General features: G+C 41.6%; 1 protein-coding gene across 1 annotated transcript in view; it reads right to left on the minus strand.

Moving 5' to 3' along the window:
• Nucleotides 1-24292, minus strand: part of SORCS3 (sortilin related VPS10 domain containing receptor 3) — a 596683-nt gene that overhangs the window by 8888 nt on the left and 563503 nt on the right. The window contains exons 18-23 of the mRNA XM_061193540.1: nucleotides 22695-22866; nucleotides 20184-20370; nucleotides 14395-14528; nucleotides 6006-6129; nucleotides 4263-4375; nucleotides 407-538 (exon numbers count right to left, since the gene is read on the minus strand). Coding sequence (XP_061049523.1) covers nucleotides 407-538; nucleotides 4263-4375; nucleotides 6006-6129; nucleotides 14395-14528; nucleotides 20184-20370; nucleotides 22695-22866 — 862 coding nt within the window. The remainder of the gene's footprint in view (nucleotides 1-406; nucleotides 539-4262; nucleotides 4376-6005; nucleotides 6130-14394; nucleotides 14529-20183; nucleotides 20371-22694; nucleotides 22867-24292) is intronic.

The following is a 24292-nucleotide window of genomic DNA, read 5'->3' on the forward strand; positions in this document are numbered from 1 at the left end:
GAAGCAGAACTTCTATTGACTAGGATCTTTAAAGACAGGAAGCACATTTTCCCAGAAATAGATAGGGAAACTCAAGTTCCTCTCTTCATCTCCCCCATCTCTTTTCCCCAGAACAAGTCATTGGGTGGGAGACATGAGCAAGTTGCAGGAATGGCAACTGTTGGAATGAATGACTTCAGGGGTACTCTTCTTTCCTGTGTAGCTGAATGCTCCAGTGTTTATGCATTTGTGTTTATTCTAGGTAAGGCTGATTGCTCTCCAAAGCCCTGGGTGCTGGACAAAGAGTGACAGTCTGATGGACCCATAGGAAAGGGCTCATCTCACTTTTTGGCTGGAAATACTTTGTGTCCCCTTAGATTATGAGGTGGAGGCAAGTCTCCTACCAAGTTAGTTTTCTTTCACTTACTTGTTCCAGGTCCCCTTCATTGCCTTTCCTCCTCTCTGTCAAGTTCTTGGGGGGAAGGATGAAGAGCTCTGCAGAAGTGGGGAGGCCAGGGAACACGGCAACTAGGATCTGCTCTTCTGGGATGCTGGTTACCTGCAAAGATGTTTAGACCAAAGAATGGGGTCCTGGAGGAGCCAGCCTTCCCCAAGTCAATAACAAGGATATGGACTATACATTTTTCTAAATGCAGCACTTAAGGCACAGTTTCCAATATATACCCAGGCTTCTTTTCTGTTTTCCCCTCGAACTGCTAGGTAGAGAATTATTAGTTTTACTTCCTCCTCTGCTCTTATATACATTTGTACTGAAACTAAAATACTACTACAAATGATTTTCAAAATACTGTTTGCTGGCAATATTGGCAAAGGCTCCTCCCATATTTTCCACTTTTCTACACTAAGAGAACTAGAGCTTCTGGCTAAAACATGAACAGACTGGCTGCAAATGAAGAATAAGAAGTTATAAACAAACATGGGAAAAGGCAAATTAAAAAAAAAAAGAGCAAAGCAGCTCATTTTCACTTACTAAAGCAGGATTTTTTGTTAAGTTACAGTAGCTAATACTGGTGAGGCTTCAATTAAGAGGTTTCCTCAATTGTTGCTGGCAGCACTAAAAATTGATACATATTGCCAGTTTGGTTTTCAAAAGACTTACTGGAAGGTCATAAAAATATTCAGACCCTTCATTCAGTAACTGTAACTTGGAGTGTTTGTCCTAAAGAAATGATCCAAAATATAGGAAAAGCCATATGGAGGAAGAAACACTCAGAACATTATTATGTCAAATAAATGGGAAAGACTCAAATATTCAAAAAAGTTAAGTAAATAATGGTTATACTACCATTAAGATGATAATTAGTACAGTGAGGCAACACGGAAAAACACTTAATGACAGCTGTATTCTGATCTATTACCTCACATTTCTTTGGTTACAACTCTATAAAAACAAAAAATAAACAAAAAATAAAACAAAGCACTAAAAGTTCTGTTAAGATGTTGAAGTAGTAAATGAATTTTTCTATTCCTCAGTGTTTAGTAAAAGGATTATATTGTTTTTGGATAAAAACTAAACGTAAACTTCCGTCTGAAGGCAAATTCCTTAAGAAAACAAAACTCTGAGTTCTCTCGTGTAAAGAGTAGGCCTGTTCTTTCCTATGTGTCTCTGGAAGGTCTTTATATCCAGAACAAAACTTCTTCTTCTGTCAATCCAAATACGATATATAGAGTTTTTGACTTGGCTGAAACACCTGCCTCCTCCAAGAAGTCTACCCTGACTACCTCGCCTGCAGTGACCTGTTCCGTGTCAGTCTCTCATCCCCAGCACCTCCAGATTACCATGAAAGGAACTTAGATCATGTCCACGGTAACATATGAGTATGTCTGTCTGCTACATTCTTTTCTCTGATAACTTCTTATTATATGTTTGCCCAGACATTCCAGGGGGGCGGGGGCGAACTCTGTGGCTACCTCATTGTTCCAAATGATGCCTGACCTGGAGGAAAGAATAGACACCGGATTGAATAGAAGTGGAGGGGTTGTCTCTCATCAGCTCAGCTCTGATTCTTATTTGGAACTAGAGATTGGAGTTAACACTCAGGAATGTGATGCAGGAAAGAGAGAGTGCCACCTGCAGAGAACTAGCAGGCGGCAGTCAGAAGCCTGAAAAGCCCTCCAAAGTGCGGAGGCATCCCCGTGCAGCCTGAAGAGGCTTTGCCAGATGCCTCACTTTCCTACTGGGAGGCAAGATGGCCTTATCCTAACCAGCCAGGGGAATTAAGTCTCAGAGACCAGACTGAGGTCAGACAGTTGAGAGAAGGGGATGCGCCTATGAGTGTTGTGGCTGGTGTGACCCTGTGTCCCAGGGAAGAGTGGTTTCAGGGTGCGTCACTTGGTTAGGGACCTTGGAGGGACCTAACTCCAGTCATACAAAATCCCACACAATCCTGAATGTTTCACAGTCGAAGGCATACAAGACCAATTTCATTTTCATCCCTCTCTAGGAACAATCTCTTTATAAAAAGATGTGAGGTGAATGAAGTTCTTCTTGTGGACAACTCCCCACAGGAATGCTCTCATATCATTCTCTTTTATTTGTGCTTCTTCCTTCCTGGCAGCTCCTTCTCCATGTCCTTCCCTGGATCTTCCTCTTCTGCCTTGGGAAGCATCAGCATCTCTGCCCTGCCCCCTCTCCCTCTCAGGGTGGGGTGGGGGGATCTAAAGAGCTCCACAGCCTCAGTTCCCACATTGCTACCTCCCACGGAAACCTCACGTGATCCCCAATCCGTATCTTCAACTCTCTTGCTTATCTTCATCCAGTTGTTTCTCACGTGCTCCAAATTCATATAAAAGACCAAATGATTACTGTTCCCCAAGCATGTTTCTCCTATACAGTCACCATCTTGATCAATGGCAAGGAAAACCCTCTCCTTCCTACTCTTAAAATCAGAAAGTTTCTCCCTCCCTCTCATCCACACTGTATTTTATTAGTCACCAATTCTATTGCTCAACTACCTAAGTAGCCTTTGAATCGTCCCTCTTCAGGATCACAGTAGTCTTTTAACTGGTCATCTTTTGTGAAATCTCCCCCTACACTATTCACTTTCCCACCTCTGGAGCCCATCCTCTGTATTGCCACCAGAATGGGTGTCTGAAATATAAATCTATTGTCAGAAATTTTTACTTATATTGGGTTGGCCAAAAAAGTTCGTTCGGGTTTTCCTGTAACATCTGACAGAAAAACCCAAACGAACTTTTTGGCCAACCCAATATAATAAAGAAAGAACAACTTCCCAGAGCCTATGGGATGTATGTCAAACCCCTTCTGGCTTCTCAGACCCTTTACAAACTGACCAATCCATCCCTGCTCAACATCATTCACACCTACCCTTATAACCTATAGATTGGCTACACTAAACTGCCATGTCCCAAATATGCTGTGCTTTCCACTGAGCCTGGCTTTGCACACGCTGTTCACTCTACCTGAAAGACATCATCCTCTCTCTGTTAACTACTATTTATCCTTTCAAACAGAGTTCAAGTATCCCCTCCAAAGACTATTCTAATAGTTCACAAGTATTTACTGAATCACAAATGTGTGCGAAGCCTGAACTTTTCTGAACAGAGTGAACTGCACTTTTCTCTGTGCTCTTTTGAAATGCTGGCCATGCCTCTACCATAGAACTAGCTGCATATTAGACTTATCTCTACATCTGAATTGACCATGTTTTATTCACTATTATAGTCCAGTGCCTAGGTCTGAGCAAAGGGTTAACAAAACCCTTTCAACTTAGTCTAAGGAAACTATGACCTTGGGCAAACTCTATAACCCCCGAGTCTGCTGCCATGCTCTGTTTCCTGACCTGCAGCCTTCTGATGGCTACATATGGTCAGTGGGAGCCTTGAAGTCTGAGTGGTTAAAAAACAACAAAAGCAAACAAACAAACAAAAAAACCCCAAACCTTGGTGGGCAAACAGCCAACCAAATGAATGATACTAGTAAAGACTCAATGAGTGGCCCAGCCATCATTTCATTAAAGGGGTCAATTTGCTGTCTTAGAAAAATTTAGGATTAAGATGGGGCCAATTTCCCATCCTTGAACACCGGACTGATTCTCTGTCTCTGTCTCTCTCCGCCTAATCTCTCCATCTTTCCTTCCCATCCTTCACTTCCCCCATTCTTCTTTTCTCTCTCTCTTTTTACAGAGAAATAATCTTTACTTAACTGCGGAATGGTGGTTTGCTTCCATGAAAATGTATTCTGGACCACAGCATCTTGTTCTTTATTCATAAACATTTAAGCAAAGAAAAAGCCAACTTACTTTCACCAGAGCCCGCTTGATCACATTGGCAATATCTTGCCTCCACTCCGGAATGTCAGGATTGTGGTAATCCAGATTAGGAGAGAATGATAAGAGTTGGGACTGAAAGTATTCTGCAAGGAGAGAGCGTGTGTGAGTGAGGCTGAGAGAGGGTGTGATAGGCAAGGGGACTCCATGATCACTGTGCCTTAGGGAAAGGGCACAGACTTTCATGTGGCCTCATCTCAAATTCCTTCCTCTCAGCCTGTCTCTTGGCTTCTAAAACAAAGTGGCATTTGGTGACTGGAAGTAAATTTGTGCTCCTACCATTTTTGTTTGTTTTTAAAATCTTAAGGACTTCTTTTTGTAAATGAACATTATCTGAAATGCAAGAAAATTGTGAAACTCCAGAAGAAGGGGACTTTTGCTGCTGCAGGTGGTATCATGCAGAGGCAACAATAAAGCATTAATAAATTGGGCTAGATTAGAATGAAGCCTTTTCTTATCCTTCCCTTAGTTCCATGGATCCTGCTAGAAAAACCTCCTCAGGGGGTCAGAAAACAGGTCAAAACTCTAGGGTGTGGGTAACATTCAGTTTCTCAGTCTGATTGGTAGGTACACAGGTCTGTCCACTTTGTGATAATTCATGAAGCGAAAACACTTATGATCTGTGCACTTCTCTGTATTTAAAAAATTTTTTTAAATTGAAGTATAGTTGATGTACAATGTTGTGTTAATTTCTGCTGTACAGCAAAATGACTCAGTTATATACATATATACATTCTTTTTTATATTCTTTTCCATTATGGTTTATCCTAGGAGGTTGGATATAGTTCCCTGTGTTATACAGTAGGACCCTGTTGTTTATCCATTCTAAATGTAATAGTTTGCATCTAATAACCCCAAACTCCCAGTTACATTCCAATAAAAATGTTTACTTAAAGTCTTCCAGGTGCCCGATGAGAGAGCCTGAGCCTCAAGTTTGCAGACTTCTAGGAAAAGGCACTCACCTGGGGTGAGGTGGAAGAAATATAGACTGAGTCAGAGGATCACATACCTCACCCAGTACAACTTTCTGGAAAACCCTGGTATAGTGGCTGTTTTTAGGGTATGTGGGAGGTTTGTGGGATGGTGGTAGAAGCACAATTTGATTTAAAAGAAATTTAATAATTAAGAGTGGTTCTCCAGGATTGAGAACAGAATGGTGGCCCTATTTACAACTCTCCTGCCTTGCTCTGTCTTTCTATTCTCAGCTTTAGTCTCAGCCTTTGCAGTCAAAGATCAGAATCTCAAACAACAAAGAAAACACATCAGTTCTGTGTAGTTCATCTCAGTGCCTAAGCTGTGAGTTCTTCAAGAGCAGGGACCATGCCTCCTCCAGCTTTTGAAATCACTGGTCCCCATCCTAACAAAGAATGGATGCCACATTTGTGTGAGAGATACCTTGGCAGGTCATCAGATCTAGATGCTTCTACGATAGTCTTTCCAGCTCAGCATTCCTTCAACTTATGATACATCTCTGTCTAATAAGACCATCAGGTTTTGATGCAGACACATCACAGAAGACAAGAAATGCCTGTCCGTGATCTGCTTCTCTAACAACCTCCGTATCTATTCAAGAACAAGGTAATAAGTAGGTTTGGATACCTTTTGTGGACCCAACTAATTTTCCTATGCCCTGGGGCATTTCCAAAGCAGTCGGCGATTGCTGCTATGGTGTATGGAGGGCATTGGCTGGGCAGGAAGGGGCATCACAGGGCTTACCGTGAACTGCGATGTCTTTCGTGTCCTGGATGAGGGCATTCCCAGCAGCCACCTGGACAGTGATGGTATTGGTCCCCTCTGCTAGGAATGTGAAGGAAATGCTGCTGTCCAAGGTGATGAGGGGCTAAAAGAGAGAAGCAGGAACACTTACTTAGTCCTTTATGGGATATCAGATTCCCTCCTTTCCTATAAATCTCAGACTGTCACCAATCTGCAAGCATTTGCATATCCCCAAGGGATCCTAACTTGAAAAAGGAAAAAAAAAAAATGCACAGCTTTCTAAAACTGTGATTGTATATCCAGTATCCAGGAAGAGCATTAATATACTTGAAATGCACTGTAAAATGTTAATTCTGAGAGATAAAGATAAGACTGGGCACCCTGGATTTTGCATGTCATTCTACTCCTTCTCCTGGGGCAAAGTAGAAGCATCTTTTGTAATCTATTCCTAGTGACTCTGGGAATAGGCGATCATTTTTCTCTTTTCCTCTAATATTCCGTGTCACTTATATGTTCATCCTGTATTCCATCGTGCTGTAAGATTTTTCAGAGAAGTGACCTCATTTTATTTATTTTTGTATCAACCACCCTTGGCAAATTGTCTTACATCTAGCAGGATCTGTATATAACTTGGATGTATGGTTATATTATTGACATTTTGTTTGGCCATATCTGTGTTTTCCATTGCAAGGCATTTCTAACAATTTAAATAAGTTGGAAAACATATAAACATGCATATCTGTGCTCACTTTTTAATCTTTTTTCCTTTTCTGTTTTCTTTCCTTGATCATAACAGACAGGGACTTGTCGAGGATAAAGAAAGAGAGTAAGCATATTTTTTTTTCTTGGGAATTAGGATCTTGATAGAAGCAGGTGCTTACTGGAGAGAAGAGAATGCAGATTCTGAGATTGAAGGGTCATTATTCAGTGATTATCTTGAAGCCAGTGCCCTCTCGAGTTATCTGGTGTTTGCAAGGTAAGACATATTAGTAGGAGGCTTCTCTAAGGCAGCTCATGAAGAGATGTCACAAGTGCAGATGAGCAGACCTCTCTCCTCTCTGTGTGTTAGGACGACAATAGGATAGAGTAATGATGTAGCCAGTTGGGGTTGCGTAGAGTTTCCCTTTTAAAATGTGGGTATCGGCCAGTGTTCACACAGCACACCCGTGCACCTGGACCCTGCAGAGGCTCAGAGAGGCAGCTTTCAGACAGCGTCCCTCCTGCAAGACTGAAATTCCTTTCTAGCTCAGAATTTTCAACTGGGCCTCTGAAACAATCATTTGATTTCTTGGCTTTAATATTCTATTGCTCTATTTTATAACCAGGCTGATGGCTGGAGTTGGACAGGATTAGAGATATTGCCCTAAGCTTTCTGACACCCTTTCTTCTCTGCTTGCTAAATGAAAGAAAGAAGTGAGGACAGAAAGAGTTACACTCTTTTTCTTAACTAAGGGTAAACCCCAGAGCCCAAGCATGCTTCTCCATACTTATGGCTCTGTGATGATACGCACCAGGGTGTGGCCTTATTAATTAAACAACAAATGAGGTACAAGTAGGTTCTGTGATGGAAATAAACTCCCATTGGCCAAGAGTGGCTGTCTAGTGTCCTGTGTTGAGAAGGAAGCTGAAGTCAAGTTGGGCTCAGCATGGCAATGTCAGCCACGGACATGGAATGAAGGAAGAAGTTGTGCCACTGAGTTGCCATCTTTAGTATGACTTGATACTTGAGACTTGATACTCTGGCTCTGTTACCATTTTAATGAATGACCTTGGGCAAAATTTGTCCCCACTGTGTGCCTTAGGTCTTTATCTTTTAAATTAAAGGTTTGGGTTAGAAGTTGTGAGGACTCATTCAGGAATTAGAACACATAGGATTGATGAATGGCTTTTGGCAAATTTTCTAGTTCCTACTAGTCAACTCATTATGACTTACCTGTCAGAATACCTTCAACTGCTTCAGTACCTAGGTCATATTCTTTGGAAGGAAAATGAGATACCTCTATATACCAAACACAATGGCTACATTTTCTTTAAAAATAATAATACCAAATATTATTGAGGATGTGGAGCAACTGGAACTCTCATACATTTTTGGTGGGATGTACAATGGTGCAACGATGTAGGAAAAAGTTCAATTTTACAAGAAATTGCGATAATTTTTTCCAAAGTAGTTGTAACATTTTATATTTATGACTTAGCAATTGAAGTCCTGGGGATTTAGTCAAGATAAAAGAAAATATCCACAAACAAAAGAAAATGTTTATAGCAGTACATTCATACTAGCCAAAAACTGAAAAGAACGTAGGAGAATTTATCAATAGGAAAATGAATAAACAAGTCATAGTATATGCATACAATGAACATAAAAGAACAAATATTGATATACACAACAGTATGGATAAGTTCCAAAACCATAAGAAAGGAAAGAAGCCTTATATGAAAGAATTCACATGGTATGATTGCATTTAATGAAGTTCTAGAAAAGGCAAATCTAATTCATGATGAAAAAAATAGTGATTGGTTCTGGGGGTTGGGGTGGGAATTGACGAGGGGCATGAGAGAACTTTTGGGAGTGATGCTAATACTGTATATCTTGATAAGAGTTTGGGTTACAGGTATATGCCTTTGTTAGAACTCAGGAGATACACACTTCAGATCTGTACATTTCATTGTTGATACATTTCATACACCCCCGTGGGGGAAAAAGTATAAACAAATAAAGGACTCTAGGTAATGATTTGCCACCTAAAGCATTTAGGACAAAGCATGTAAGTGCCTGAAATAAATCAAAAATTTAAGATCGGTTGATGGCTGAATAGAGGGATGGACAGATAAATAGACATGATAAAACAAGCACAGTAGATGTTAATGATAGACTACAGATGGTGGGTATGTGAATGTTCACTTCAACTTTAGTTTGTGTTTGAAGTTTTCAATAATAAAATGTTGGGAGAGAAACAAAACAAAAAAGGAATAATTGATGTTGTGGTTTTTTGTTTGTTTGTTTTTTTGATCCCATGAATTGCTCTCTCTGACCATAACTATATCACATTGTCCTTCCATTTTGGTTACTGCCCTCAGCTATCTCTAATCTCTTCCCAGCTCTCAGCCCCAGGATACTTTTCTCCGCATTGTCTCTTCAGGGAATCTGCACGACTACCATGTCATCTTCTTCAGCTTTCAGTGGTCTACATGGTCCCCGCTCTCCTTTCTCTGCACACTCGCCTTATCTTAGGCTTGGGTGATGGTGCTGTGCCAGGCAATGACATCTCTTTCTGAGAGGAGTGGAATTCCTCCTGTCCCAGCAGATTTGGTCTCCTCTCTGTCTGGCTGCTTTCCTAGCAGATCCAGGAACCAAACAAGGATGCAAGTCTGCAGGACAAGGGAATGCCACCTGAGGTGGGAGGGAGCGTGCCATCCCACCAGCCAGTCAGGGCTCTGAGCCACAGCAAACAAACTGTGTTGAATGTGAACACTTGGCCCCCAGGTAACAGGCCCCAGGCTTCCACCCTAGGGAAATGGCAGAAGCTAATTTTGTTTTCCAAATTGCTTTTGTTTTTCATCAGCTGTAGTGACATCATGGCTGATTTTGCCTTCCTTGCAAAGCTGGAACACTCCACGGGATTCTTGAGTTCTTCACTGGCCACCCATGTCTAGTGCACAACACTAAATTAAATCAAGTATTTTAAGGTTCATTTACTAACTCTATTAGGCAAGCAGACACATTTATTAAGCCAGAACTCTGTTGATCTCAGCAGATTGGCCTTTTAGAGCCCCACAAATCCAACAGGCGGCCAATTGACTTCTCCGTGTTTTGTCCAAGCTGCAGGGCCAGCCCACAGCAAGGCTCATGTCCTGCCTAGGCTGCAGGCTGCATCCCTGCCCACAGAGGATCCCTCATGTGCAACAGGTCATGTATTATCCACTAAGCCCAGCAAGACATCAACGAAGCTCTGAGTAACTAGTTAGGAGATTCCCACGTGACTAATGGATCAGGGAGCTTCAGGGAAATGTTTGGATGCAGCCTACACCAGATTCCCAATACATAGTAAGTCAAGTTAATATCGAATATTATAAAATCCCCACAATTTAAATGTATACCTTGATAAAACCTTCCATTCCTAAATTGGACAGACTATGTAATCACTACACTTGCCTCACTTAAAACCTTCAGCAGATTACATATGTGGAAAGTGCTTTACTTTATGAAGTGGAGAAGGCAAGATATATAATTGTGGATATGCTATGATGAGAACTACATGAGAGAAAAGTCTAAAATACACAAAAAGACCAAAAATAAATAAAGCAAATAGTACCTAAATATGTGTTATGACTATGGGAGTATTTTGAAAATTTATAGTTTTGGGGGAAAAAAATTCCCTCAAACACACACACACACACACACCCCTCTAAAAACTCTTCAAAAATATCTCATTGTTGAAAATATCACTGTCCATGAATCTGGTTCTATCTTCCACTATCCTATCCTAAATCTAAGTTTCTATGACAAACTAAAACACATCCGGTTATGCCATTCAAAGCCATTTGTCATCTATCCTCCCCAGTTTTAGTTTTTTATGCAATTTCTCCCCAAATGAATCCCTCTTTGGTAGTGTCTGTCTACACAGAACACAAACATGCCCAAAGCCTTACCAGTGGGCACAAATCCCTTCCCCTCCTCTCTGGCCTCAATTCTACCACTCCTTCAATGCCAGCTTAGGACCAGCTTCATACACAACTTGCTCCAAGACCAAGAAGCCCTGCATCCATCACCCCCTAGGCTGCCTGGCTGGGCCAGTAATGTTACATTCCTATTACCATTCCTTACAGTATCTATTTTGGGATGTTAACCTCATCTTCTTGAATAGATTGTTTCTTAAGGGCAACAAATGGAATTTATACTGCTTTGTGTTCCTCATAAGATCTAGCACAAAATACAGGTTCTTGAGAAAGATCCACGGAGCTACTGATACAATTTCACATCTCCCGCTGATAGACTTGTAGGTATATGGGCCTATAGTTGGATTTCAGGAATGCTTGCTCTCTTCTCTTTATTCGTACATCATCACACTTGCTCACCGATCATTGTGTGTGTGTGCTCATCTTGCCTTCTCATCAGGATTGTAATCTCCTTGAAGATAGAGACAAGATTGTAAGTGCTCTTCTATTCCTAAGGGCACCAAGCAGAGGGTTGGCTATAAAGGTTTGTGGGGAATCAACTGATTCTTATTGGGAGGTTGATTTAATTCAACCACCTGGGCAAACCTGTCCAATCCAATTCACCTGGTCACAACACATAGAAACAGACACACACATACGCATACACAGGGGATAATTTCTCCTTCATCAGTGATGTTCTGATGATTAAATAATATATATGAAGAGCCTAGTGCAAGGCCAATGCTAGAAAGAAATGCTCAAAATTAGTATTAGCTCCTTTTACAGATCGGTTTGTTCATCAAAGGTAACCACATAGCTCGACACTCAGAGCACTCACCAAGACACCCAAAGACACTCATTCATTTGCCAGGAAAATACAATGCTCACTAGATCAATTTCTGGGCACCGTGGCCACATTGATGTGTTTCTGTCATGGTGCTAGCAAAAGCACTGAAAATGTACCTCTTTTAAATGGATGGAATAACCATGATTGAAGGTGGGAGAGAAATCTCTAGAACCATGTCAGATTTGCCACTGAGATGTAGATGCCATTGATGCAAAGGATGAGCACAACAGTGACTGGATGTGTTCTAAGCACTTAAATGCCATTCTTTACTTAATCCTCAAAGCAATATTAGAGTGTAGTAGCTACCAGTCTTATTCTGACATCACAGTGAACAAAACTAAGGCACAGAGAAATTACCTGATTTGACAAAAGGCATACAGCAAGGAGAATCTGAGTCTGGACCCCAACCCAGGTTTGTCTCATTTCAAAACCACTCTGTTCCAATGCCTCTAATGTACTATCATTCTCTTGGTTCTTTGGGAAGAAAAAACCAACTAGTAAGACCTTTGAGATCTTGGGTATTTGTACAGCACTTTATGCTCAAGTTTATAGATGGAAATTCCTAACCTAAGAAGTACTTCAGGTCATCCTCAATTAAAAAAATAAAACCATAATGCCATTCTGCAATTTTAAAATTTCCCTCTCATAATATAGATTAGATAGATATATAGATAGATAGATAGATAGATAGATAGATAGAAAGATATTTCAAATAATAACTCAATGATGTTCATGGATTAGATATTAGTATCCTTGATTTAGAGAAAACAACACTGAGCTTCAGATCAGGTGATTTGTTCAAGCTAACAGATAACTGTTAGAGAAATAGAAACTAGACTCTCCAATCACTTTGTCCACTTCTCTGTTGATCAAATGTTTATTAGACACTGTCTGGTATTTCAGGCCTTAGAATAAACACCCAAAGAAAAAAATGGTGATATAGAGAAACACTGTCTTCGGTTCCTTGTGGGCTGTTGAGTAAATCATTGGGTTCATGACAGCCAAGAACTGCCCTCCCTACACACAGCTGTCTCCCAGTAAAGATCAACAGGTGAACAAACACTAACAGAAAAGAACTCCCTGGCTGGACAGCCCAAACCTCACATTCTCAGAGGTGAAATGAACTTAAAATCTTTCTCTTTCTGATGTTCTCCTCCCAGAAGATTTTCTCTTTTCTTTCACCATGTATGTCTGCTGGTGTTTGAAGCAGAATTTTAGGGTCTGTGACCTCCAAACAGAGTGATGCAGAGAAAGCATCCTGGGGCTGGGGGGTACATGGTAGATGGGAATTAGGAGACCTGGGTTTAGGTCTGGCTCGACAACTAACCAGCTGTTTGACCTTAGGATGCTCATCTCACGCAGGGAGCTTCACTTCTCTAATATACTAAATGGGGAATCTCATTAACGAACCTCCTTACCTATTGTCTTGGTGAATAATAACACCAGAAATGCAAAAGCATCATAGTCTATACTAAGAACTTGAAAGTATACAGCACAAATGATGCAAACAGGAAATTGTCCCTTGGGTCCATAAATCTAATTCAGTCTTTTATCAAACCATCCTGTCAGTTTTTATACCAAAATAGAAAGCATCCATTTAGTGAGTAAACTAGTCTGTGCCAGGGAGATACATAGTATCTTACTTAGTTTTCACAAAAATCGAGATGATGTAGGCATTATTCTCTCCAGTTTGCTGTTGAGTGAATTAAATTTTAGGTCAAATCACTTGATTAAGCTCACATAACAAACATGTAGCAGTGCTAGAAACCTAACCCTTGTCTCTCTGACCCCAAGGTCCGTATTCTCTCAACCACATCATGCTACCACCCTAGAAAAGAGCAGGATTTACAACACTGTAAATCAACTATACTTCAATAAAAAAATTTTTTTTTAAATTTAAAATAAGAGCAGGGATGAATCATCTCCCTCTCTTATCATGCAAGAGCTGAAGTTCTCTTTGGTCATCTCGTAACAAACAAACAAAACTGGCACTGTTCCATTCCTTTTTAAAAGGAGTTACTACACCGGCAACTGAATATTTATCTCCCCTTTCTTTAGATATCCAGCATTTCTGAGTCTGATATATCTTTCATAAATTTTCTTTTTTTTAAAGTAAAGGTCTAAGATGAGCAATACCAATCACATCAAGAATGACTAAAGAAAATGCAAAGACAAAAACAGGAAGAGCGAAAAACATGAAGCCCTTAAGCTGAGGAACCCTCAGCCAAACTGCTCCCAGCTTCTGTTGTACAAGTGTGGTTATTCTTGAAAAAGCTTTATCATCACCAGTTGCCAGGAGTAGGGAGTATCTGCAAAGTCCAGAGTTTGGCCCTTAAGTCCCTTTCTTTGAGACTTGGCAACATCAGTACCATGCCTAAGAAGAAGAACATCAGTACCCGGCCCTAACAGAACACCTAGTAGGGCTTGCTAAAGATGGTTTACGTGCATTATTACCCCATTTGACTTTCACTGCCCTGCATTTAGATATCTAATTCACATTTCACAGATGGTGTCACTTAATTTCAGAGATGCTAAATGACTTTCTTGATATCACACAGCGGGTGAGTAGAAAGGCCGGGATTAGAACAAAAGGGAGCAACATCAATATTAGAAATATTGGTTAGAGGAGCAAGAACAACCAGGTTTGTGCAGATTCTCCGAGCACCCTTTCTTCCTCAGGATTATTTGAACTTTCCCTGTTATAACAATGAACTTGCTGTAGGAGGGTATGTCATATTCAATTACGTGGATTCATAGCTTCATTAAGTATCCCCTATTGCCCACATCCTCCCTCTGCCCCCCCCCCACAACATCAACACAGAAGTTGGAACATGGGAACATTCAGTATAGACCTAAGCAGACACCAATCAGAAAGGGCCAAACCTTTGTACTATTGCCGAACCACCAGAAATAGGTAAGGGTCCCCAGTTGGCTGGGCCACACAACTGCACTGATGTTGACCTCCTTATTTCTTATGGCAACAAAAGGAACTCGGAGATGAACGTGCTCCACGGGACCTAAGGGAACAAGGAGAACAATGTCAATGTTTCTATTCCTGGAATAAACAAACAATCACACTCCCAGATTCTTCATCTTAACCTCTATTACCATCACCTATAAGAAAACAAGGATTGCAAACTCACAGATGTTGAGAAGTATGTGTGTTTGTGTGTGTGTGTGTGTGTGTGTGTGTGTGTGTACTTGAAATGAAGTACCGCGTATAATAGGGAACTCAAATCGGGCTTCAGATTTTTTCAGTGACATCTGAATTTAATTTCCATCCGATGAGCCCAACCTCGAATGCTTATGAACCTCCAGCCCAAGGACAAAGCTAGTTTACTGGACACTTAGTCAATAAATAGGAAAATAAAGAGTGGTCTCTTGCATTTCTGCCGATTAGCCTGTATTGTGATTGGGGGTCAGTGCATTGTATGGAGGGCTCCGCCATTATCCTCAATTGTTAATTGGTCCCATCTTGTTCAACAATCGGCCATTGTGCCTGTCATCTGCATCACTCAGCGGGTGTCATTCAGAAGCTTGCAAGGCTGTTTTATAAAAAGGAAAAAGCCCATCTCCCTAAATTGAAGGAGAAATAAGTGCCAGGTTCCCAAATAATAATTTAAAAAGCTGCTTGCCAAAAGGTGACCAAGCTTCTATTTCTTTTTCTTCCTCAGAAAACTGATGTAAGCAGTCTCAGGTTCTAAACTAGCAAGTAAGACAATAGATTGGAACCCACCCTATGCATACTAAGTGAGGATTTTATTTTAATTCATTTCCAAAATAACGTGAGAAGAGGAAAACGCTGTTGGAAAATGTTAGTGTATCAGCATTGCCTTTGTGGGTTAGATCGGTTATTTTTTTAACTCTGTGGGATTATCTCCCCCATCCTTACCCCTTTCTTTTTCCTTTTTGTTTTCTTTTTTTCCTACCTACTTCATTTCCTCCCTTTCTTCCCTTCCTTATATCCTTCCTACTTAGCCAAATCCAATTAAAATCTTCTAATTATCTGTCCACACTAAGTCAGAGCACATTTTCCTGGTTTCCACCATGATAGTGTTGAAGAGCTAAAGTGACTAAAGGTCACAGCTGTAGCCTGGACACCTCTTTAGCCTGGGGGCCTTGAGTTCTTCTCATGGGTGGGACATTTTCCAGGCCACCCAGCCTTCACTATTGATGTCTTGGGTTATTTTGGAGACAGCTCAGTTTAAAGGGAAGAAAACAGATGGATACTTTTCACTTCTGCTCCTGTTTAATTTTAGCTGTATGACCTTTTCCTCTATCTTACAGAACCTTGACTCTACACAGACTGTTATGTTGTCCCCTGCCTTCCTTACAGTAATAAGAACATATGAAAGTGATGTGTGGATGTTAAAGGTATCATATAATTAATTATGTGCTGACGCTGTTTCCACCACCACCACTACCACTACCACCACATCATCGCTGTTCCTGTGTATCATTGTGTAGAAGTCCCTCTTGGGAGAGTGGGCGTTCTGAGTCTCACCGGGTACCTCCTATGTCGTAAGTAAATTTATATTGGGATAAAAGGTGTTTGGACAGGGACTGATGTTTGGGTGAGGAGATTAGCCAGACTGGCTTGCCACCTCCCAGATGGTATTTTCCTGAACGATCAACAAGTGAATCTGTGTATCTACAGCGTGAAAATATTCTTTGCCTACTGCTCTCACCTGACCCCAGACATACGGCCCCTCAAGATTTCTTTCAACAAATAATTTCAAACCTGTCACTTCAGATACACATTTGGCTGAAGGTTTAATCATTTTCAATGAGTAAATCTGTTTAATTATTTTGGTATGGTTTGACTGTTGGTGAGAATAAACACACACACACACACACACACACACGTGTGAGAAAATACCGCCTACTTTTCATTGCTTTATTTACTCATTTTTAGGAGTTTTTCTGGTTTATCTCGCTTTGTTGTTTGTGTGTTACTGATCATGTGGAAGAGAATGAGGTAATGGGAAGGGGGCCCTGGCCAGGTCATGTCCTAAGAGGGAGATAAGGAATCTGGGTCTTATTTTAACACCTCAGAGTTGTTCTTCATGCCCAGATTCACATCCCTCATTCTTCTCCTGCTGGGAAAGGGGACCCTTTTATGCTCAAAGTCAATGCCTCTTTTGTTTTTAATTGAGGTATAGTTGATTTACAATATTGTGCTAGTTCCAGGTGTACAGCCAAGTGATTCGGTTATACACATATACATATATATAAATATTCTTTTTTTCAATTCTTTTCTACTATAGGTTATTACAAGATATTGAACATAGTTCCCTGTGCTACACAATAAATCCTTGCTGCTTATTTGTTTTACATACAGTGGTGTGTATCTGTTAATCCCATGTTCCTAATTTATCCCTCACCCTCTTCCCCTTTGGTAACCGTAAGTCTGTTTTCTATGTCTGTGAGTCTGTTTCTGCCCTGTAAATAAGCTCATTTGTGCTATTTTTTAGATAACGCTGCTGTCTTATCTCTCTCCCTCAAAATGCATGGAGCCCATTCCCCTGGCCAGCTCATGGGAACCCTGGGCTTTTCCACAGTTCAGTGATGTCGCTATGACTCGTGGCCCTGGACAGGCTTCTCAGCTTTCGGTCACTCAGAGGCTTCAGGTCAACCAGGGCTTACATTGTTGGGTACTCTGATACCCCAAAATATAAAATGAGACTTCCTTCTCCCTAAATTCATGCCAAACACAAAAGGGGTGGGGCTTCCACGAATTAGAACACCATCAAGCATGGCCACATATATGCCAGCTTCAGGACAAGTACATTTGGGTAAATATAATCTCAAGGAACAACATCAAACAGCTTTTCAGGGCAAAGAGCCTGAGCCAGAAGCTCCAGACTTCAATCTACAGATAAACCATGGATCGGGGAGAAGAGAGCCGAGGGATTCAGGAGGGAACATAGCAAACTCCTAAAATCCTCACTGTCAAAGAGTGCTCTTTTTGATAAAAATCTAATAATCTGTGCGAGATTGGTTATTATGGGTGGCTAACAACTACCTTTGTTAGCTAATGGCCCAAGATGAGGCCAAGAGCAGTTTCCACTATAATAACTGGCTGGTAAATGCAGCCATGATTGATTTGGAGGGAATTATGAGCACGATAAAAGTTTCAAGGGACATTTCCTCCTTCACACACATAACCCACAGTATAAACCTGTTCCCTGCTGTTGTGTTTTTTGTCACTGAAATACATTGGTCACTGTGCCTGGCAGGCAAGGCCCACTCTTGGCAGAATTAGGAACATGGGTGGGGCAGGTCGTTGGAAGAGAGGAAAGAAAATGTTTTTTCTTTGTCTTCATTTTTAAATGCAGCAGAAGTGTCAGGTAGAAAGTGAATAGGAAGTACTTAGTAGTTACTAGAGCAGGTAACATTCATCATGTGGCAGGCTGGGTGCTAAGTGGCATTTTGCACACTGTGCAGAAAAACCTTGATGTTGACCTGAGATCATCATCTTTAGAAAGACCTGTGGGCAAGATTGGCCCTTTGCTGGCATCTGGGAACTTGGCTCTGGGAGTGTTTCCAGTCAACAGTGAGCTGATAAGAGTGGTTCACTCTGCCTAGACTTTTTTTTTTTTTTTTTTTTTTACCAATGATAGGGTTTATTCTGAAAAAATGCTTCCCTCGGGGAGTCTGGAATTTTGGTATACCCTAGGCAGAGGATGGCTACTTGACCAGTCCCCAATAAAAGCCATGGGCACTGAGTCTCCAATGAACTTCTCTGGTAAATAGCCCTTCATATGTGTTGCTACAACTCATTGCTGGAGGAATTATGCATGTTTTATGTGACTCCATGGGGAGAAGACTCTTGGAAGTTTGCACCTAGTTTCCTCCAGACTCTGTCCCACCGGCCTTTTTCCCTCTGCTGATCTCGACGTGTCTCCTTTCAGTGTAATAAATTATAGTCTGAAGTATGACTATATGCTGAGTCTTATGAGTCCTTCCAGCAAATCACTAAACCTGGGAGGGGATGTCTTGGGGACCCCTGACACATACACATAATCCAATTTGATTCTCATAGCCTTGCTATAATCTAAGTATTAAAGGTGAGGAATCAGGGGTTTGTAAAGACTAAGAAAGTTGACTGATAGTAGACATTTCACAAATGGATATGATCAGAATTCAAACACAGGTCTCCCTTGCTCTAAACTTGGCTCATAAACACCTTGCACACCACCCACCTGGGTTTCTGACCTGTTGCTTCTGACACAGAATTATTATTGTTGGTGTGGTGTGGTTATCACCCCTGGGGCTATTGGTGGCCCGTTTCTCACAGTACCTTCCCTCCCTCACCAGAATGTAAACTCTGCAAGGGCAGGGCCATCTCTGTATTGTTGCCTCCCAGTGCCTAGCAGAAGGCCTTGCATATATTAAGAACTCAACAAATAGTCATTGAATAAATTAGTGAATGATTGGGTGTGTTATTTGTGTTTCCTATTTATTGTTACAAGATCCCCGTGAAGCAAGGTGTCAGTTAGAATTAAGGCATTTTGAAACTGAAGTTCAGAAGACCCAGAGGAGAAATCATTTATCTCATGGTCATGTAGTGTGGCGTCTTTAAGGATATAACACATATAATCCAGGTCTTTCTCCATGCACTTCCCCCATCACTGCTGGTCCTTATGCTACTATTGTGACCAGAATGCTAGGAGACCAGCTAGGTCACTGTTTGCCAGGGACCTTTTAAGTGTAGGTTGCTTATATAGTAGTGTTTATACCTTTACTGAGTTAATTGAAAAGATGCCCCTTGTTTTCACCTAGATTCTTTTAAAGCATTTAATTTTCATCATATGTAGCATATTACCACCCAAACTATTGTGGAGTATATAAGTAAGAACCATAGAAGTCCTTAGACCCATGAGTATCACTATAACGTATAGGAAACCAATAACAGCTCCTAACAACACTTCCTTGACCCAACATTCTAAAATCATATTAAGTTTCAGTTTATATGAGTCAAGTCCCAGGATAGCAAAGGCACAAAATACTTCCAGGACTAACACACAATTCTGGAACTTCAACTGTTGTTTTGGTTTGTGCCAAGCAACAGCCAATAGCCATGAAATACATTCTAGGACAACAAAAATATGTTGGTGAGTTCTTAGAATTATTCACACTTGGGATAAACTTGAAGTAACCTCGGATGTAAGAATTAAGTTATTTTGTGTGTTCAGTTCTACATTTAAAACAATCTGGGCATGGGTTTCTTTAACCCTTCTTCGGCTCTTCCAACGGAGAGAACAATTTACTTTGATTTGTGCTCCCTTCACTCAGAGTAGCTTGAAAATGAACCTGTGGCTAGGAATCAGATGAGTTCCCTCTTTCTCTGTTTTAGGAGTCTCCAAAGCAAAGGGAAGGGACTTTTACTTGAATGTGTTTGCATGCGCACACTTACTTACGTCAGAACAGAGTAGAGCTGAAAAGAGAGGCCAAGTGGTAATGTTATCCAAACTTTCAAAATCATCAGTCTACTTTAGTATTATGAAACTCAAACACAGATGAGGTCACATCTCAATCTTTTGATTGGGGTCATCATTTGGGGTAATAGTCACACCAAATCTTGCTCGGCTTGGAATCCTGGGAAGTCTGAACAAAGGGAGTTGTCAACTGGGAAGAAAGTAAGAGACGGGATGGCTCATGCTACTTACAAACCACGTGCAGGAAGAGGACAGCTGTGTCTGAGCCCAGGTTGTTCTCCGCATAGGCCGTCACCTGGAAGATCCCCGCACTCTTGTACACGTGCTTGATGCCGTCCTCAATAGGACTGAAGTTAGCATAGGACACTGCAATCCCATCCCCAAAGTCAAGCTGGATGTTTGTCCTTTGGAGATCACCCTGAAAGGTGGAATAGCAGTTGGCCTGGGCCCATTCACATGGTCCAGCCTGACTCCTATTTGATACTTGGTCCTGTGCCTTCAGCATCACCCTCTGAGGCCCTAATCTCTCCCAGAGGGCTGAAACACCCTCGACACAATCATCAGACTCTCTCTACTGGGCACTATGAACAGGTACTATGGACCTATTGCCCCTGTATGCCCAAGCTTGGGGCAGCCTGATTTGGTTGACACCGGCAATTGTGGATAAGGTAGAGCCTCTGTGAAGCTATGAACTGGGGAAGCCAAGGGGTTCCCTGGCTCCCTCATACACGTTGTTTAATAATTTCTCGCCTGTGTCGTCCTCCTCATCATCATCGTAGTAGTAGTACTAGTAACAGTTAATACTGATGAAGTTTCTTTTCAGTTCTAAGCAATTAATCTCCTCACAACTCTATAATGTAGAGTGTATTACTGGACCCATTTCTAAAATGGGGACAAAAATAAATTAAGTAATTAGATCAAAGTCTTTGCAGCCAATACTGGAAGAGCCAAGTTTTGAACCCAGGCAGTCTGGTGTCAATACTCTCAAACCACCATGCTATAACTATAATTGTCCCATTTTTTAGAATTTATTATTAGGTTCCAAGCATTACGCTAATCACATATTATATAATACCATCTTTAAAGTAACTCTATGAGATAGGATGATTATTTCCATTCTATAGATGAATACTGCATACCAGCTGAAACTAGACCTGTGCTCTGTTGACCTTGGGTTTCCCTAAACCTGCCTAAGCTCCCTCTTCCCTAAAGCCTCTTTTGACCATCTCAGCTCACAGATATTTCTGCCTCTTAGGACGCTAAGAGCCCCCGGGTGCTGCCTGAGGAGGTGATGGCAGTGGTTCAGTTGAGTGCATCTTATCATCCCAAGTTGATCCTTAGCTTATTAAGGGCTGATATTGAACCCCATCCTTTCTTGTCCTTCTCCCCACTATATTGGGCCAACACTCTGGATAAATTCAATCGAACCTGACCATCAGATAAGGATCCTGGATGAAAAAGAAGAGTCGGGTCTCTCTACTTATTAACAAAGATGGTTGATGGAATAAAAAGAGAAATACATCATTTTGGAATTATCTGCCCAGTGAATGTGCATTCATCACAGTTTGACTTTCTGTCTCTTCCCCCGTGGCAACCCAGGTGTGAGTAAAATATTGATAGGTGCTACCCTGCCCCTCACACAATGTCAACTACCTTTGAGTTTATGAATATAAATTAAAGTGGAAATGAACTGAAGGCAATTCAAATGGATAAGATCATGGCTCTTCACATCTATTCAAGAGAAGTTTTTTTATAGAGCTGGTCCTGGAAATTCCCTAGTGGGAATGTGATAATGACCTCCTCTGAATATTAAATTTCTTTAATTCAAGCACCCAGTGTGGATGAAGCCTAAAGAATCTGTCAACCCAGGATAAGGAACCCTCACTGTCCCGTCCAGTGTGGGCTAGACTTTAAAGGTCTCTAAAGTATTCATAGTTAGGGGAAAAACTCCTGGCCTGCTTTGGTCTCCTTCCAAGCTCTCAAGAGCACACAGTAATTTGCATTTAAATTTAGATGGTTTTGTAAATCAGGCAAGTTTTCTTGCCCCAGCACCTCAGAAAGGAGTGCCTGAAAAATTCCCTGGTTTGGAAACAGATGAAACAACTCATATAGGAAGCAAGAAGCATACAGCAGAGTTATTTCTACCCTGGAATGAACGAACGCAGTCTGATTTTACTGCCCAGATTGCAGAAGACCTAAAAAGCGAACCAGTGGAGCAGGTTGCTGATGGAAAATCAACTCATATGACATTCTTTATAAAAATAAGTTTAAAGGGTTAGGATCACTTTCCCCCACCCTCACACTCATACTTTCAAGACCCTTTGAAAGCCTTGTGGGCTTTTCTAATCAGTGGGATTAAAGGTTAAAAAAAAAAAAAAAAAAGGAAAAAAATGTGAATTCCCTTCTTCTGGCAAAGTTTACAGTATACAGTCTAATGATAATAAACATTCCTCCAAAGATGCAGACCCTAAAGGGATACCTCAAAGAATATATTCAAATCTGCACCTGCCCAGAGACAAGGGGGTCCCACTTCTGTATTGTAGGATGAAGGGAACAGGGTCCCTAAATATCCCAAGACCTCTTTCACCCCTTCCATCTTCTCCCAGGAGTCTTCACTTCTCACCACTGACTTTGTTACAAGGACTGGTGGGAAAACGTGACCTTTCTTCTCTTCCCATCTGGAAGTGGGCAATGACCTGCTTGTGAGTTCTGACCTCAGAGACTCAAGAGGGTCTCCCCTACCTCCTCCATGAGGATGATGAAGGTTGCATTGTGCCCCTGCTCTGCCACCAGGCGCCCATCGGTCGTCACCACGTGGAGGCCGTGAGGGGCTTTTCCGGGGCATATCTGGGCCTTGGCGGTGTACTTCTCCCTCAGTCCGTCTGTGCAGTTGTTGGACACGATCCGCCGGTACCTGAGAGGTATCGACCATCGTCAGTGGTGGGGTTTGTGCCAGTGTGTGCACCCTCGCAGAAGCATGTATGGCAGAGCATGCAGGAGAACAAGAGTGAGACAGAGATTCCGCACAGCTGCAACTAAAGACTGAGTCCCAAAGACAGCAGCCATTTAGGATGCTAAGCAAACGCTGAGAAACCGCTATCCCTCCATCTCAGGAAGAGCAGCTCCTTAAACATTATTATCGATCCTACCTGGTGAAACGCAGATCAGATCAGTGTCTAAACCAGGCAAGAAAAATCAATGTCTGGCTCACACATGATACAGGAGGAGACAGACCCACTGGACTAGGGAAGCAAGGAAAGCAGGTGCTTCTCTCTGTGATGGAGAGACTTGTGCCTACCTCCCTGAGGCCAGAAAGCAGCTAGAAGATCAGCCTTCTTCTAACTGTGACTACTCAGGAAGCCTCTTCCGGTCTTCCCTCTACCCCCAGGACATCATCCCATCCCCTAATACCTAATAGCCCTTACTCTGGAGCCACTGGGCTCTTTTACAGCACATTTTCTCTCCTTGTTAATATTTCATGTCTCACTCATCACCAATGCCCGACTAGAAGCACAAGTTTGAAACTCCTATTTGATCCTGCTGTGGTAAAACTGCCTCAGAGAAGAAGCTTGCATGGGAAAACCTCCCCGTAAACGCTGTGACCTTCTAGGTTAAGGGCATCTTTGCGCACAGTGATGACATGTCATCTCGCTTGACCACTGACCCCAGCACGTGAAGCCGAGAGCTTGCCCACAGCCTTGACCTGCACGACAGACTTTATTTCCAGGCACATGAATGTCTGTAAGGCTGCACAAAATCAATACTCTGGTAAAACCACATAAAATAAATGCACCACAGACACCACCACCACCACCACCATCATCACCATCATCACATCACATCTTCTTTCACCCTGTGTGTCAGGAGTAATCAACCAGTCCATCCATGTTGCCTTTTTCTGGTGGCCTTGAAAGCAGGTGAAAGCAAATTCCTTATGAGTGATACTAGTCCTCCACTATCCCTGATATTTCCTCTCCCCCTGCCCCTCACATACTGCTGAATTACCAGCCCCACATCTCCATCCAGAGATCTCAGGAGGATGTCAAGCAAATGTTATATGTAGTTATTGCCTCATATGAAATTACAATATATCCTCTTATAGATATATCAATATATTATCATGATTATTTTTTAATCAGTCATCAATTTTATACACATCAGTGTATACATGTCAATCCCAATCGCCCAATTCAGCACACCACCATCCCCACCCCACCGCAGTTTTCCCCCCTTGGTGTCCATACGTTTGTTCTCTACATCTGTGTCTCAACTTCTGCCCTGCAAACCGGTTCATCTGTACCATTTTTCTAGGTTCCACATACATGCGTTAATATACGATA

Source organism: Eubalaena glacialis, chromosome 1 (assembly GCF_028564815.1).
Source record: "Eubalaena glacialis isolate mEubGla1 chromosome 1, mEubGla1.1.hap2.+ XY, whole genome shotgun sequence".
Lineage (NCBI taxonomy): Eukaryota > Metazoa > Chordata > Mammalia > Artiodactyla > Balaenidae > Eubalaena > Eubalaena glacialis.